At 43.8% G+C, this 17,543-nt stretch overlaps 1 protein-coding gene across 4 annotated transcripts; it reads left to right on the top strand.

Annotated features, from left to right (window-relative positions):
- The first annotated feature begins 13 nt into the window (after positions 1 to 13).
- Ciapin1 (cytokine induced apoptosis inhibitor 1) lies at positions 14 to 17,543 on the top strand. 4 transcript variants are annotated; one of them, XM_027939080.2, is made up of 9 exons: positions 14 to 103; positions 5,569 to 5,751; positions 6,205 to 6,357; positions 7,489 to 7,565; positions 9,393 to 9,558; positions 11,256 to 11,329; positions 12,398 to 12,513; positions 14,900 to 14,981; positions 15,826 to 17,543. In XM_027939080.2, exons 2-9 carry the CDS (start codon positions 5,595 to 5,597, stop codon positions 15,934 to 15,936), a joined length of 936 nt encoding a protein of 311 aa, XP_027794881.2. In that variant the 5' UTR covers positions 14 to 103; positions 5,569 to 5,594; the 3' UTR covers positions 15,937 to 17,543. The 4 variants fall into 4 exon arrangements, with proteins under 4 accessions (XP_027794881.2, XP_027794883.2, XP_027794880.2 ...); XM_027939082.2 differs by having other exon boundaries at positions 31 to 103; positions 5,566 to 5,751; XM_027939079.2 differs by having other exon boundaries at positions 51 to 209.

Here is a 17,543-nt window from a genome sequence, read left to right as displayed (position 1 = left end):
GCCGCTCTGCCCTCTTGACATCGCGGAGCCTCCCCCTCTCGCGAGAAGCACGAGACCCGGAGCCGGCCAGCGCGGAGAGCTGGGGAGCCAGCCCTAGCTGTAGGTGAGCGCACTCGGAGCAACCTGAACGCCCGACATTCTCCAACGGCCTCTCCCGCCACCTCCATGACCCACATCCTCCCATTTCCTATTTCCAGCCTCGTGCCTAGGTAGGAATGTAGCCAAGGCCGCCCCGTGGAGAACCCCGGCGGCGGCGGGCTTATGCCTTGGGAAGCAGGGGGCCGAGCCCGGTCCCGGACCTACTGGCCTGGGCTCTTGACGCTGTGGCTCCCTGTCCTTCCTGGGTTGCCTCGTTTGTCGCTCAGCCGCCCCCGGGCACTGATCGCTGAGGTGGGAAGGACCTGAGCTCGGGCGGGGAGACGGAGTCTGAGACCCGGTTCTACCTCTTAGCCAACTCTTGTGACCTTGGGTCCCATTTCTCCGAAGTTTGCGTCTCTGAAGGTGCCAGGCAGCGGAGCGCGAAAGCTTGGGGCTCCATAAGCCAACAGATGAAATTTGAACCTGTGATTTGTCTGAACCTCTCAAGATATTGAGTCTTCCTCAAACTTGCCAGATAGGACGAATCTTCTAGGATGCTTGTTAAAACGAACACCCCAGTCTTGGTCCTCGAGAGTTGTTATGGTGTCTAGGCGGCAGTCTTGCTTTACCAAGTGCCGAGGGTGGCTTGTAGGATCTGCAAGTTTGGGAGAAGTTGATTGTGTTGCTTCTGGAATTACTAACTGGCCAGGCAATGGCCTGATGGCTCGAGGAGGTCACAGTGTTGTCATTAAAAAATGTAAATGCAGAGCACCTCAGTGGGGAATCATAAGGGTAGGCTAATAGGAAGAAGTAAATGATTTTTGGTTAGGGGTAATTATAGGAGCATGCAATTATGTAAATTTTGTGTTTGCAGATTAGGCCCCATCTTTTTTTTTTTTTAATCTGCTTAAATTGTGTTTTGCTCGGCCCTTGGCACAGGCCTGTAATCCCAGCGACTGGGGAGGTTGATGCAGGAAATCTCAAGTTCCACACCAGCCTCAGCAATTTAGCAAGGCCCTCTATCAAAAATTAAAGGATTCAGGGTGTAGCTCAGTGGCAAAGGGCCACTGGGTTCAGTCCGAAGTACCCCCCAAATTTAAAAAGTTGTATGTACACACCCAGCAACTAGGTTTTTTTTTTTTTTTTTAATGCTCTCCCCTGCATGGGTGATGGGGGAAGGGGATGAGACCCCTGGGCCAAAATTCTACAAATTTTAGATCCATATCTCTAAATTTAGGTAAAGGAATACTGATCTCTCTCTGAGGCTTTGTTTCTTTTTGTTTATATTTTGCTCTGTGGGTCCCACTATGTTGCCGAGTCTGGTCTAGAACTAATAGACGCAAGTGATCCTATTTACCTCAGTCTCCAGGTGGATGGGACTGTAGGCCTGTGCTCTGCTGGGCTTTGTTTTCTTTATTTCCTTCTTTTTTTGGCTTTATTTATTTAAATAATTTATGCATGCTAGGGATTGAACCCAGGGGCGTTTAAGCACTGAGCCACATCCCCAGCCCTTTTTTAATATTTTATTTTTGAGATCAGGTCTCGCTGAATTCCTCAGGGCTTCACCAAGTTGTTGAGGCTGGTTTTGAGCTTGAGATTTCTCCTCTCTAGCCTCTGAGATTACAGGCATGTAATCCTTCTTAAGAGGGTCCAAATGCCTCAAGATTTGGATAGTGTAAAAATAAGCAAGTATGTTCTCAGACGTTTGCTTTTATTTCCTGCCGTTTTAGTAAAGCCCTGGATATGTGTGTCAGCAGTCATTTGGAGAGGTATCTAATAAGCAAGGTCAATGATGTGACAATGACTTCTATTCCACTTCTTTAGTTATGAAATGGGCCCTGAGTCAGCTCCTAAGTATGTTGACTGAATTTTTTTTCCTTATCTTTTTTTTTTTTTTACATATATAAAGATAAATTCACAACAGTAACACAAAGCTTATGAGGAAAAGTATCACACTTCTGGTTTTTAGATATATAAAAGAACACAGTCTCCTATTTTATGCAGAAAACACCAACTGAAAGTAGGATCTATGCCTATTTGTTAGTATTTAGTAAATGTATTTTATGATCTCCCTTTTGCTGTAAGACTGTTTTGGGAGATATGGAAAGCAAGATATTTACATTTTTCTAACTTACTGACAGTCCCACAAGGATACTAAGATGTCATGAAGTGTAACTCTCATATTAACCATGAAAAATAAGCTTCACATACTTCCCTGAGGAGTCCTAGCAAGTATGGCCAAGGAGGAAGAAAAAGGTTTTATAGGACTATCTAAAGCAAAGGCAAATGAACTAAGCCACAGGAGTGGGAGCCTAACGTACTTAGAACTTTTTTCTTTTTCTTTTCTTTTTTTTTTTTTTTTGGTACCAGGGATTGGACCCAGGTACCACTGAGCCACATTCCCAGCCCCTTTTTAATATTTTATTTAGAGACAGAATCTTGCAGGATTGCTTAGGGCCTCGCTAAGTTTTTGAGGCTGGCTTTGAACTTGCGATCCTTCTCCCTTAGCCTCTTGAGCCACTGTGATTACAGGCATGCAGTGCCCAGCTTAGAACATTATTTTATTGAACTCTGTATACCAGACCCTGGTGAGAACTTTGCATATTGTTTCCTTATTTCCCATAGCAGCCTTGCAAAATAGAAGTTACTGTTCTTTATTGATGAGAGATAAACTCAGGAAGGCTAATAACTTACCCATGGCCATGTACCTGATAAGACCCAGTGTAGATAGAACCCCAGGTCCTTTATTTCTTTTTTTTTTTTTTTTCTTTATGGTGCTGGGGATCCAACCCAGGACCTTGTGTGCGTGCAAAGCAAGCACTCTACCAACTGAGCTACATCCCCAGCCCATATTTCTTATAACTTAACTGCCCAGCAATTTGTATTCTTGTCTTCTCTCACTGGTTCTTTTTTTGTCTTGTTTTGGTTTTTGCCAGTAATCAAAATCTGGACCTTGCACATGCTAGGCAAGTGCTCTATTACTGAGCTTCATTCCCAACCACTCTCCCTTACTGGTTCTTTTGTTGTTGTTGTTGTTACTGAGAATTGAACCTAGAAGTACTTAACCACTGAGCCACATCCCCAGCCCTTGCCTCCCAAGTGACTGGGATTACAGGCGTGTGCCACCATGCCCAGGCCCTGGCTGGTTCTTAAGTGTGAAACTGATCCTAAGTTACCATAAAGATTTTGCAAGAACTCTTCTTCAACATCATGTGACAATTAAAAGCTTAAACATTTTAGTTCTCTCTGGTATTCTTTTTAGGGATTTAAAAGCTGAAATTAAATGACTAAGGAATCCTGCCTGTCTGACACTTGGCATCCTTTTACTGACTTGGGTTTATAATCAGATCAGGATAACAAAGGGTTGGTGTTCACATGAAAACACCATAAAAGGCACAATAGAGAGAAAATGCAAACTTTTGGAATGGTAGAGCCAGATTATGAAGAGCCTGAATCCAGCAGGCTAAGCAGTGTTGATTTTGCTCTAGAAATTAAAACCTTTAATAACTCATTTCTGAAATGAGTAATAACATCAGAGCTCTATAGTGTTTAGGGAGGAACTCTGGTTAACATGATTTGTAGACACTGTTGGGTTTTTTATGCCTTTTTTTTTTTTTTTCTTGGTACTGGGGATTGAACCCAGGGGTGTTTATCATTTCTGGTCCTTTTTTATTTCTTATTTTAAATTCTCACTACATCACACAGGCTGACCTTGAACTTGTGTGCTCAGCCTCCAGAGTTACTGGGATTATAGGCATGTGCCATTGTGCTTGGCTAGGAGACTATCATTTGAAGTACACACTTTTATTTTTTTATTTATTTTTAAAAATTTTTTTTTAGATGTTGATGGACCTTTATTTTATTCATTTATTTATATGTGGTGCTGAGAATCGAACCCACGGCCTCACATGCTAGGCAAGTGCTCTACCACCAAGCCACAACTCCAGCCCCCTGAAGTACACATTTTTAAAGAAGGAATAGTGTAGTGGACAGGGCTTAAATTCAGCCCCAGAATGTCCGTGGTGGCATAATTGTCTCTGAGTCAACCACTTCTGCAGAAGCCAGAAGTGTTCCACATAAGATTAATCCATGCTTGACCTTCTACCACCTATTCTGTTTCATTTATTTGAGCTATTTTAAGTCAAATTTAGTGGCATTAATGTTTAAGTAAGGAGGAGCTGAACAGCAACTCAGCTCTTGACCTATTTTCATTGTAAACACTGTATATACTTATCTGCATATCAAATGGAGGAGAAAGTTGACCCTTGGAGAGAAATTTCCATAGTTAAAGTACAGGAAATTCCAGCCCTTACTTTATCCACCTAATGCTTACTGGTTGTGTGAATTGTACATAGTTACCTGCCTCAGTTCCCTCTCTCTAAAATGATAGCAGTATTGTGACAGTGATCCAGTTTATGCTTTGAATATAACCCCTGCTGCTCTGCCACTGCAGCTTATTTTTAAAAAAGGATGTGTTACTTTCTCTTCCTTTTCCCCTGCTCCTCCCTAATCTCAGGGGAAATAGGATTATTTTTCTTCCCCCATCCCAGGCAGTTATCTGTCCTTGAGCACACACTCACCATAGAAATGAAGAAATCCAGACTTTGGGGATGGTACCAGAAGACCTCAGAAATGACTGTCTCCCAAATTAACAAGTGAATTACACTCCAGACAGAGAACATTGGCATGTAGCCTTTGAGTCACCTCTTTAAAAGCCCCCTGTTCCTGCTGATGGGCAGAATCACAGCTTCTGGGACAGGAGTCCCTTTGTTTCTCCTTTGCTAGCAAAGCAATAAACATTCTTTTTCCTTTTTCTCAAAACCATATCCTCGTTATTGAATTGGCATCAGGGACAATGATTGAGCTTTTGGCAACAGTATCAGTTTAAGGCTGTTCTGAGGTCAGCTGAGATAATATATGTAGTGTTTTGAAAAGTCTGGCAATGTTAAATGTTAAAGACATAGTTGATACCATTGATTTTATAGATATGAATGAATTGAATTTTTATACTTTGATGAAAAAGAAAATATCGGTTATTTAATTTGTAAAATTTAGTGTATTCTCTTTTTTAGAAGTAGTAAGCTGTGGTTGAGTTATATCTCCATTTATTTGCCTTCCTTGCTGAGTCACACTTCTGCCTAATTAATGCCCTTTGTGTTTTATAGTCTCTTCTTGCTGAGTTATCTCAAAAAAGAAATAGTCTTCCTGCTGCCAACTTCTTACTTGAATCTAATCCCCTTTTCTTGACTCTGCCACATCAGGGTTCCCACCTCCTGCCTTGTTGGAGAATAAAGGGATTAGGAAGCCTTGAGGCCATGGGTTCATTTATTCAACTCCAGAATCTACTATTGTAGATTATTAAGCTTATTAGCTTTCTGATGATGTCAGCGTTCCTGGGTGGGAGGTTGGGAGTAGGTTGCCATTCTAATGGCGTTTGGGTTAAATTGCACTGCTGTCTCTGCTCAGTCCTGATTCTCTCTTGGCCAGTAGCTTTTAGGTCTGTCAGCACATGAGGAATGGCCAATTTTGGGATCTCAGCTGGCCAGGCTGTGGCAGTGGTCTGGGATAAGTCATCCCCTATGGAGGCTCTGAAAGATCTGGTGGATAAACTTCAAGTGTTAACTGGTGACAAAGGCCAAGTGTCGGTGGAGAACATGAGCCAGCTGTTGCAGTGTAAGTATGTAGCCTGCTGACTTCAGGGCTTCCAGGAGTTTCCACGGGAGTGCTGCATGTCTGCAGTTCTGTGACATCCAAGTTTTTTGTTTGGGGTAGTACATGAAAGTAGTGGCCAATCACCTTATTGTTTTTCACTTGAGATATGTAGTAGCCTTAGGAGTATAGTTGATTTTTATGTGTTCTTTTTCCTTAGTAGCTGTTCCACTTTTTTTTTTTTTTTTCCACTTTTTACTTTCTGAGCACATGAAAGAATATGAAATTACTGAGTCTGGAGGAGAGCAGGCAGAGCCTCATGCCTGCTTTGCTAGTGATGGTGGTTTAATTGTGCTCACTAGACCGGTAGGGTTTCACTGGCCTGGGCAGGAGGCGGAGCTTCTGTGGGGGCTTGGGAGGGGTTGGGAGGCTGCTTCAGGGTCTCAGGTGATGGCTGACTATCTTCCTTCTTTTCAGCTGCCCACAAGGAATCCAGCTTTGACGTTATCTTGTCAGGTGTAGTCCCAGGAAGTGTGACTCTGCACAGTGCTGAGGTTTTGGCTGAGATGGCCCGGATCCTTAGGCCTGGGGGATGTCTTTTCCTGAAAGAACCAGTAGAGACAGCTGTAGGTAAGGAAATCTTCACTTGAAAAACTAGAGTGGGCGGGTTGATGGGCATGCTTGCTAAGTCTTTCTGAACAAGAGATGCCATTTTGGAGATCAGTATTCCTGTCGCATAGCCTCTCATCAGGGATAAATTATTGATAAAGACTGAGGAAATAGATCAAAGAAACTCCAAACTTTGGCTGACCCAGTTGGTAATAAAACAGAAGGAAACTTAACTACCACCTACAAATGGATGGGTCATTCAGCAGGTGAAAGGTCAAACTTTGGTATGTCTGTAGTGTGGAAAAGAGCACAATAAAAAGGAGTTGACTGATCTGTGTGTCAGTTTGTGTGGCTCAAGAGAAGTGTGCAGAGAGGAAAAGTTAGTCTCAAAAGTCTGTATATTTCTATTAATATTCTTGAAATAGCAAATTATAGCACAGAGAGCACATCTCAGTTTTCCAGGGAGGGAGAAAGTGCATGTGGTTTCTTGTAGGTAAGGAAGGATTTCTTCATATTTTGAGAAATGTTAGCCTGCACGAGATGAGATAAAGGGGTCCACAAACCTCCCTGAACATTTTTCCCCCTAGGAAAATTAAACCCAGGGCCTTACACTTGCTAGGCAAGCATTCCACAACTGAGCCACGTCCCCAGCCCAAATTTAATATATTTTATTATATTTTTTTATTATTATTGTTATTTCAAAATACAAAGTTATTAGAATAACAACTGGAAGTCTGAGAGTGGTGAGGTAGATTTGAGTCACGTGAAATTAATGGCAGTGTCCAAGAAATAAAAACCTCCTTTTTGCTCAGGGGCGTAGCTGTCAGAGACCTTTAATTATGTATCTGATTTTTAGCATTTTCCCCTGGTCTTTCAATCAAAATGTGAGGATTTACTTAATCAAATAAAATAATAGAAATGAAAGGATTTGGAAATGTATAAAAGTATCCATTACTTTTATGGAACTAGCAGACATTCTTTGTTGGATGACTAAATATAGTGTTTATGACAGAACTTTAATTTTTAAATTAAAATGCTGTTACTGCACTCTGTACACCTTGGACTCTGGGGCTGGGCCTGCTGACTTGCATGGGGAGAGCCTCTAGTATTTTTCCTGCTCTGACCTATTAACTGGGGATTTCCTCTTGGCAGATAAAGATAGCAAAGTGAAGACAGCGTCTAAACTGTGTTCAGCTCTCACTCTCTCTGGTCTTGTGGAAGTAAAAGAGGTATGCATTGTGTAGACAACCTTATTTGCTATGAATTTAAACCTTGGGTGGCCACATTGAGCCTGCTTGTTAGAATAATCAGGGGTCAGTATTGCAGGGAATGAAGAAATGAGTTCAGCCTTTCCATGGGTGGAGATATGTGCTGCCTAAAGGAGAAACCGCAGGCAGCAGAGCTCTTTGAAGAGACTCAGCAGGACCCATGGGGACCACTTGTTCTGGTCGCCCAGGAACTATTTGGTGGTGGTAGCAGTGTGGTGAGGAGAGAAGGTGACCTGCTGCTTCGGATCCATCTCTCAGTGGACACAAATCCTAGGCCTGGGTGAACGCTGTCTTCTAGACAGCCTGCCACCACTCTGTCAGGCTGGTAAGAGTTGAGGGAATATCATGTTTGAGACCACTCAGCAGAGATGTTCCTGTGCAGCAGGGGTGTTTATATTTCCACGCTCCTCTCTGATGCCAACATGGTCTTGGGTGTGGGAGAGGTAAATGTTATCCTGTGCTAGCTTATAGCTGATTTCTTATAGGCCTTAGATTGTTTTGCCATACTTGCTTATTTTTCCTTTTAAGATTTTCCATGTTTGATTTTAAAATAATGAATGTTCATAAAGATTCAGTTTATACTGAAAAATATAAAATTTGAAAGTGAAATACCAGTCATTGCTCACACTCCCTCCCTCCTCAGAGGAAGCATTTTGTGCATCTGTTCAGAATTTCTCTTTTGTACTTACTACCATATGCATAAACTTCTTTTTTATGTAAATGATATATGTCAGTGTAGTTTAGTCACTATATTTTTCCTATCTTTAAATATTTTTGACATTTATTCACCTTAGTATGTTTTCCCTTATTTTTGTGAATGATATAACAGTACTCCATGCCACAGATGGACTATGATTTAACCATTCAAAAATTAGTGGACCTAGAGCTGGCACCCTGGCGCGTTTTTTCCTACCTTTACTATCTGCTCTACTTCTCAAGGAATATAGAAAGGATTCCTTTCCTCTTTTCTTCTTTTTTTTTTTAATATTTTTTTTTTTAGTTGTAGGTGGACACAATATCTTTATTTATTTATTTTTATGTGTTTCTGAGGATCGAACCCAGTGCCTCACATGTGTGAGGCAGGCGCTCTACCACTGAGCTACAGCCCCAGCCCTCCCCTTTCCCTTTTAGGATATAAATTTCTACTATCTTCACTGTGAATAGGCTTCTCTGTTATTCAGCAGGACCGTGTCTAATTCATCTTTGTTTTGTTTTTTTTTTTGTTTTTAATTTTTATTTTTTATTGGTTGTTCAAAACATTACAAAGCTCTTGATAATTCATCTTTGTAATCATAATTATTAAACACAAAGACTAGCATAATGCCTTGAACCTAATTTTCATAAGTACTTTAAAACTTTCCAAAGGTAGACTCTCAAAGCAAACATGCCAACAAAACTATAGTTTAGGGTTCTGATCAGTGAACCTGAATGTGTCATGAAAAGTGATGTTAGGCTAGGCATAGTGGGCCATGCCTGTAATCCCCACCACTCAAGAGGCTGAGGCAGGAGGATCACAAGTTCTAGGTAAGCCTCATCAGCTTATTGAGGCCCTAAGCAACTTAGACCAAGTCTCAAAATAAAAAATAAGTTAAAAGGTCTGGGAATGTGGCTCAGTGGTTAAAAGCCTCTGGATTCAGTTCTCAGTACCAAAAAAAAAAAAGATTGATGTTCCCTTCTGCTATTATATACTTAATACACAGGACGAGTGTTTAACCCTGTGTGGATGAACATAGTAAAACGTTTGATAGAAAGTGTGTGGACTAATTCCTTTGATATCTTGAATTCCAGCTGCAGCGGGAGTCCTTGAGCCCTGAGGAGAAGCAGTCTATCCAGGAACATCTGGGCTGCAGCAGTGAGAGCCTGCTCTCTATTCAGATCACAGGCAAAAAGCCAAACTTTGAAGTGGGTTCTTCCAGTCAGCTTAAACTTTCTACTACCAAAAAGTCTCCTTTGGGTAAGTCTGGCCTGGGTACATTCTTCTGTGTGACTGGGGCAGGGAAACATGTTAGAAATTGGGTGAGCGATCTAAATATTTTTAGAAGATTATTCCTTTAATTTTTGTCATTTCCAGAGCACAGAATGCTCAAATATTTCTATTCTGGGTGTATCAGGATACAGACCTGATATAATACATAAATATTGTCTAGCTCAGCCCCTTCTGCACAGAGGACATTGAGGCTTCCTCATTCCGGAGGCTGGAGTCACATAGCTAGTCAGTGAAGTCTTTTTAGGCCCCAGAGATATGGGGTATGCTATTTCTCCTCATGGCAATAGCAATAGAGATATGATACCCAGTTTCTGTTCCCACAGCTTTTTTTGTATGCCTATTAAGTCAGCTTTTCTAACTTTGAGGGTCCTATAATACCTTTTTTTTTTTTTTTGGTGCTGGGGATTGAACCCAGGGGTGCGTCACCGCTGAGCTACAGTCTCAGCCCTTTTTTTATTTTGAAAGAGGCTCTAAGTTGCTGAGTGTTTTGCCAAATTGCTGAGGCTGGCCTTAAATTTGTAATCTTCCTGCCTCAGCTTCCCAAATTGCTGGCATGTGTCACCATATCCAGCCCTGTCATTATTTTCAATGTCTGAGTTTCTGTCCCAGCTATGAGAAATACAAAATTTGATCGGTATTTACTGGCACATCCGTGTAGCACACTTTTGACTGCCTAGTCTAAATCTTAGGAAATCCTTTGGAATCTGACTTTTGGATTCATAGTTCTAATGGGTGGGCACAATTAGACGATGGAAAGTCTGAGCACCTCATTGTAACATCAATCCCTGGGGAGTACGCTTGCCCTAAAAGCCTTTCTGAGATTTTCCCCCACTCAGTCCCAGGCCTTAGCCCTCTCAGCCCTTCCTTGCCTTCTTCTGACCTAGACAGAGAATCAGGAGGTGTGAGGGGTGTCTGCCAACTGTGATAGCTTGCCACCAATAGCTCTAGTGCATATTTTCTTAAATAGCAGTTTAGGTGAGGTTAGGTTTTGCTATTTATGAATTCTGACAGATTTCTCATTTAATTCTCAAAATAGATAGAGGAAACTCGGTTTAGCTCCATGTTATAGGGGTGGGAACCAAGATAAAAAGGAGAAGCAATGTATTTGTATTTGTGACCTCATATAGCAGGCCTAAGTCTAAATCTGTTTTCACAGGTATAAAATTAGGATGACAAAAACCTCACAAGGTTGTGAGCAAAATTGAGTTGATGTATATAAAGTGTTGTTGTAGTGTCTGGAACAAAGGACGTGCTAAACAAATGGCTTCCAAGGTCATGCCTCTTGTATAAGTGGTCAAGCTGGACCCAAACTCTGCTCTTCTCAGAAGAGTCCAGTAGTTCTCTACAGAGTCCATAGAAAGCACTTGAGTGGCCAGGTGCGGTGGTACATGCCTGTAATCCCAGTGACTCAGGAGCCTGAGGCAGGTGGAGCACAAGTTGAAGGCCAGTCTCAGCAACTTAGTGAGGCCCTCAGCTACTCAGTGAGACCCTGTCTCCAAATAAAATACAAAATAGGGCTGGGGATACGGCTCAGTGGTCAAGTGCCCCTGGGTTCAATCCCTGGTCCCCTGCCCCCGTCCTCACCCAAAAAAAGGAAGTGCTTACATCTACGAGTAGTTTGTTGCTGTTTATGGAACTCTTTTTCTTTTACTGGTTGGATTCAGTGAAACCTGCTGTGGACCCTGCCACTGCCAAGCTCTGGACCCTCTCAGCCAATGACATGGAGGACGAGAGCATGGTGAGTTGGCACTATGGTCACTTGGCCTCCTCCTTCCAGGTACCACTTTGGGTGTAAACAATTATAGTTTGGAGTGACCATTCTGGACCTGTAGGTATGAACGTATTCAAAGTCCAGCATTGTGGTTTTGCCTGTCATTGGAATCTTTGATTTCAAGGGCACTCCCTGTTGGTGGCATTTTAAATTATTTTTTACTATCTCTTTTCCCCACAGATTTTCTTATTCTCATTTATGTGATACATCATACACTTATGTGAACATGTGTAAACCAAAAAAAAGAGTTTGTGAGCTAAAATGTTTTTATTGGCCCTTTTGGACAAGTCCCTGTATGTTCACTGTCTTAAAAGCAATACCTTAAGCTGGCTTTGCTGCTGCATGCCTGTAATCCCAGCTACTCAGGAGGCTGAGGCAGGAGGCTGCAAGACCAGCCTCAACAACTTAAGACCATATCTCAAAATCAAAAGGACAAGGGATATAGCTCAGTGGTAGAGCACTCCTGGGTTCAGTCCCCGGTACCAAAAAGAAAAACACCAAAAACAGTCCTTGCAAACATTGATCAGCTCTGTCTATAATAAAGTTCTTTATTTCTGTGCTTCCATGATTAAAGTTAAAGTAATGGTTAGCATGGGTCCTAGTTCACACCTTCATAGAACTTACAGACCCACTGTGTGCTTGTTTACAAAGAATTACACAAATACATGTGTAATCATTTGACTTTGGACTTATGTGGAAAATATTTCACTCCCTTTTTCCCGTGGCTCTTCCTACACTGGACTAAGTGTAACCCTTCTCTCTGCCCTGCCTGCTTCCACCCTTCGTACAAGTGCACGTATTCTCTACGCATTGCTGGCAGTCTTGCAGGAATTTCTCATGTAATTAGTTCCCAATTCCCTTACATCCTGGTGCATTTTTGTGAACAGTTGGCCTCTTGAGTGTGTGGTCTGGTTGAGCATGACGACCAACCCGAGGAGGACAGGGTGAACGGTGCACATTTGCTCTCACAGCCTGTGATTACTTCAACTTTTTATTAGACCATGTCGGTGTCACTAATTGCTTTGAACATTCCAGGATCTCATTGACTCAGATGAGCTACTGGATCCAGAAGATTTGAAAAAACCAGATCCTGCTTCCCTACGGGCTGCTTCTTGTGGGGAAAGAAAAAAGAGGAAGGCTTGTAAGAACTGGTAAGTGCTGGAGTAAGTTGTCACAGTGTCATACTCTTTAAAACATGCTTACTGTGAAATGCGTATTGTATAAGGCATGTATTAAATAGGTGCATTTTAAAGAATAATGAACACCCATGTATTGATCACCCAGTTTAAGGAAGAGAAATATTTACTGTTACCTCAGCTGCATCTTCTTTCCCACAAGAGGTTACTATTCTCCTGAGTTTGTGTTAATCATTTCTACTTTTTAATTAGGGCATAATTAATTGTATAGAACAATGGGTTCCATTGTGGCATATGTGCATATAACACTTTGATCATATTTACCCATCTGGTTTTTGGTTTTGTTGTTGTTGTTTTGTAGTTGTAGATGGATGGCGTGCCTTTGTTTCATTTTTATGTGGTGCTAAGGATCGAACCCAGTACCTCACACATGCTAGGCAAATGCTCTGCCACTGAGCCATAACCCCAGCCCCGCATGTGGGGTTTTTGATAGTTGACCGCCTATGTGTGAAAATCTCCGTGTGATATTGTTGAAAGAACTGAGTAGAAAGCCCACTCTGACTGTAAAGGACAGGTCAGTATTGAGCATGACATGGAGGCTCCCCAGGAAGGTCAGCTGAACAGGGTCTTGGGTCATGGATTATTTGGTGTCAGCCTCTTTAAAAATCTAGAAGAGCCCCTCTGGAAGTGAGGAAGAGTCCTGAGAGAATTGAAGGGAACCGAGGCCACAGTGTGGTGAGCATTGGGCAGGGTTCAGGAGGTGCAGTTAATAATGGGGGTGGGGAGGCTGCTGCAAGCTTGCTGCAGCCCACGCTCTACTTTCGGGAGTGGGTCAAAGCAGAGGTGAGCGTCCTCAGTGGTTCCGGGCCTCAGAGTGTGTGTGTGGCAGGGCGGGAGGGAGTTAAATGTTACCAGCCCATGTTTGAAGTAAGCCAGGGACAGAAACCTGGCTGGCCTCAGAGTCACATAATGCTGTGATGGTAGCAGGGAGCATGGGGATGGCAGCCTTCGGCGTGTCTGTCTTCATGTGACTGTCACAGAACTGACATCCTGACCTCCCACTTCACTGTCCTGAGGAGTCCCTCCTGCTCCTGTCCTTCCTCCTTCTTGTTTTTGTTTTGTGTGTGTGTGTGTGTGTCAGTGGAGTGAATTCTTCTGTAGTACTTTTTGAAATCCTACTTAGAAGGTAAGTTTTGCTTAAGACTTTGTATGTATGAAAATGTCTTTTTCCTACTCTTGGATGATTGGTAATTTGGGTACAGAAATGTGGGCTGAAAATTATTATTTAGTTTTGTTGTTTTCTTTCTTCAGATGATTCTGATAAAATATCCCTGGGTTTTTCATGGTTAAGAGTGGCAGGCAAGGGGGCTGGGTTTGTGGCTCAGTGGCTGAGCGCTTTCCTCGCATGCGTGGGGCACTGTGTTTGAACATCAACGCCACGTAAAAAGATAAATAAATAAAGATATTGTGTCCATTTACAACTAAAAAATATTTTTAAAAAAATGGCGGGCAAGAGCTAGCTGGCTGCTCTGAGCCTGTAGGTGGATTTTGTATATATTGTAGTTGGTACAGTATATTTATTTATTTCTATGTGGTGCTGAGGAAGGAACCCAGTACCGCACACGTGCCAGGCAAGTGCTCTACCACTCAGCCCCAGCCCCTGTAGGTGAATTTTATGAAGGGAAGCCAGGCAGGCCTTTGGGGGGACAGTCCAAACTCTTTATCTTTGAACCTTTCCCCTTTTAACCCTCTCAGGAGGATCTTCTTGGCACCCCCACCCCCACCCACCCCCGCTCTGAAGGCAGTGCCAGATCTGCCAGGGCAGTGCCCTCTTCCTCTCTGCTTTGGTTTCCAGCTGCATCACAGTTGTCTCCTTTCCAGTTTTCTGTCGTTGTGGCTCTAGTCTTTGCTGAAGTTTGGTGGGGTCGGAAGGAGAGTGAAACTGGGGTACCTGCTTCAGTGCATCTTCTGAACCTGCAAGCCTTGGTGTTGGTATTTTACAAGTAAATAGAACGGTGGTGAAACTCTTGGACTGTTGGCTGCAGGCTTTTTGAATTGTCAGTGATGTTTTGCTTTAAGTGTGCAAGTTGCTTGTCACTTAAGAGTGAAGTAGAACTCCAGACTTTTCCCCTCTTGGATCTGCTTTGCACCATGATGGGCAGGCTGAGCAGTGGCGCCCTCTGTAGCAGGTGCTCCCCAGCACAGCCCCACCCACCTCCTGCTTCCCACCACCTCTCTCCCAGCAGCCCCCTGCCTGTGGCTGCTGTCTGCCTGACCTTGCAGGCATTTGAGTCGAAACCCTGGTAATGAGGAAAGTCTTTGAGCACATTTTGGTACTGTTGTGGATTTGGACTTCCTGGGTGGTAGCATATCTCATTCATCAGCAACTGTTTTCCCCTAGCACCTGTGGCCTTGCAGAAGAACTAGAAAAAGAGAAGTTACAGGAACAGAAGAATGCCCAGCCCAAGTCAGCCTGTGGAAACGTAAATATTGGGATCCTTACTCAGCATTTGCAAAACCCCCAGTGGTATCAGGCATCACCCTAAACTAAGCACAGACTGGCTCCACCTCTAAAGGATCACCTGTCAAGTGCTCTAGTACTGGGCCAGCATGGAAAGACGTGTGTGTTAGGTGGTTGTGGGAAGAGGCTGACTCCCTACATGCTCACACATGGGGAGGACTCTGGTCACTTCTTTACTTGGCATCCCTAGTCCTATTTACTTATTTATTTAAATTTGAGATAAGGTCTTACTAAGTTGCTGGGGCTGACCTCTAATTTTTGATCTTTCTCAGCTTCCCAAGTCACTGGGGTTATAGGTGTATACCTCCAGGCCCGGCTTGGCCCCTTTCTTTCTACAAGTCCACTCAGAGTGGGACTTGATGTTGTTCAGCCCTAGGGCTGAGCTTGGCTATGACTTGAACTGCTTAGAACATAGACATGTGGCTGGGCCTGGTGGCGCACACCTGTAATCCCAGCAACTCCGGAGGCTGAGGTAGGAGAATCGTAAATTCAGAGCCAACCTCAGCAACTTAGAGAGTCCCTAAACAATTTAGCAAGATCCTCTCTCAAAATAAAAAATAAAAATGGCTGGGGATGTGGCTCAGTGGTTGAGCACCCCTGTGTTCAATCCTAGTACAAAAAAAAAAAAAACAAAAAACTATATCCATGACCTGTGAAAGGGTACTTAACTTAGCTATTATTTTTCATGCAACTAGAGATCTTAAAAATTACTAGTATTTGGGTCCCAGTCCCTCCTCCTGGCCCGCATCTCTGGGGTGAGCTGGCTCTTGGGTTCCCCTGCGTGATTGCCTGTTCTCTCCTGACAGTGCTACCTGGGCGATGCTTTCCGCTGTGCCAACTGCCCCTACCTTGGGATGCCAGCCTTCAAACCTGGCGAGAAGGTGCTGCTGAGTGATGGCAATCTTCACGATGCCTAGGAGGACCCATGGGACACATCTGCTCCTCCACCACCTCCTGTCCCTCAGATCCCACCACTGTGGCTCCTCCCACCTCCTTGGACTCTCTGGCTCTCCCTTGGAAATCCCTTTTCAGGGAAGGTGCTTGTAGACAGGGAAGCTGGCTGTGGGTGCAGTGGTGTGTAGTGCTGCTGTTTGTGTGCAAAGACCCAGGCTTGGTTGCCTGGCTTCCTGCAGGGGGGGGCCTCTTTCCTCATCTAGTGTTAGGAGAAGGGAGCATGCCCAGAAGAGGCCCCCCTCCTGGTGTTACAGAAGCACTGAGCAGACACTCTCGAGCCCACACATCCTTGAGTGTCTGTGCTCTGGGACGAGCTCCAGGCCCTGCCCGTCCTAAGCTCAGTTACCCTGCCACGTACCTGTCTTCCCAAGTTGGTGGTTAACTTGATATGCAGCTTTTAGTGACGAGTCAACTGTCTCATGTCTCAACACCAAAGGAGTCACTCACAGGTTACTGTGATCCCATCCCATGTCTCTCTACCCCTTCCCGCCCCCTCACTTTAGTGTTGCATCTGTGTCCCGTGTCATTTCTGTTCCTCTATAGGTATTAAACTTGCATACTTCTGTGTATCCATTGTAAAGAGAGGCTCTGTACGTGTGTGTGATATCTGTCACAGACATCCAGTCAGTAGGGACCATGAAACTGTCTTTCTGGAGGAACTTAGTGTCTCCCCACAAATAGGGCCAGTGCTGTACTATAGTATAGCCTCTCTCCTCTACTGTGGAAGAGTCCAGGTTAGTAAGAATTTGGAGAGAAGTAGGAGAGCACTCTAAACCAACTGAAGTCTCTGAGCAAGAGACCCCTTTATTCTCCTCATGACCCACCCACAGAGATCTGGGAATCCATCTTGCCAAATATTTGAAGAGATTGTGTGGATTTCAAAAGTGTTGATTCTCTCAGTTTGCTTTTGCTTACCCTGGTCCACACTGCTGGAGTTATGGCTGTGACTAAATTCTAGCTGGATTCCAAATCCTTTGTGGGAGGCAGAGTTTTGGAGACAACCATTGGCCCCTGCCCTGTGTGACCTTGAGTTTGAGCAAGACCTGTGAATGCACTAGAATCTCCCTTCTGGGATTAGGTGAGATTCTGTGGCAAAAGTAAAAGGATTTTGCAGAGATACTTAAAATCCTGATGGATTTAATGAAAAGGAAGATTATCCTGAATGAGCCTGCCCACAGTTGATCCTTTAAAAGAACTTAGAGAAGGAAGAGCTTGCCTTACCCGCCTTGTAGGGATCAGCACGACAGTGTGAGAGGCCCGTGGGGCAAGAAACTCCTAGTGCAGACAAGTCCCGAGCACACAGTCCTCGGGAAAATGGGGACCTCGGACCTTTGGAAGAACTGGAGTTCCAGGTGAGAGCACAGCCTGCGATGCCCTGATAGCAGCCTTCTGTGCCTGGACCTCAGACAGAGACTGGGAACAGGGCTGGGAGGTAGCCCAGTGGCAGAGCACCTGCCTGCAATGCGCGAGGCCCTGGTTCCCTCCCTAGCCCTGCAAAGTAAAAAGGATGCTTGTTTGATGCTGGAGAAGTTGAATGAGAAGAAGATAATAAACAGGTGTGTTAAGCAGC

Source organism: Marmota flaviventris, chromosome 18 (assembly GCF_047511675.1).
Source record: "Marmota flaviventris isolate mMarFla1 chromosome 18, mMarFla1.hap1, whole genome shotgun sequence".
Lineage (NCBI taxonomy): Eukaryota > Metazoa > Chordata > Mammalia > Rodentia > Sciuridae > Marmota > Marmota flaviventris.
Note: the sequence above shows the minus strand (reverse complement) of the source record. Positions and strands in the feature narration are given on the sequence as shown.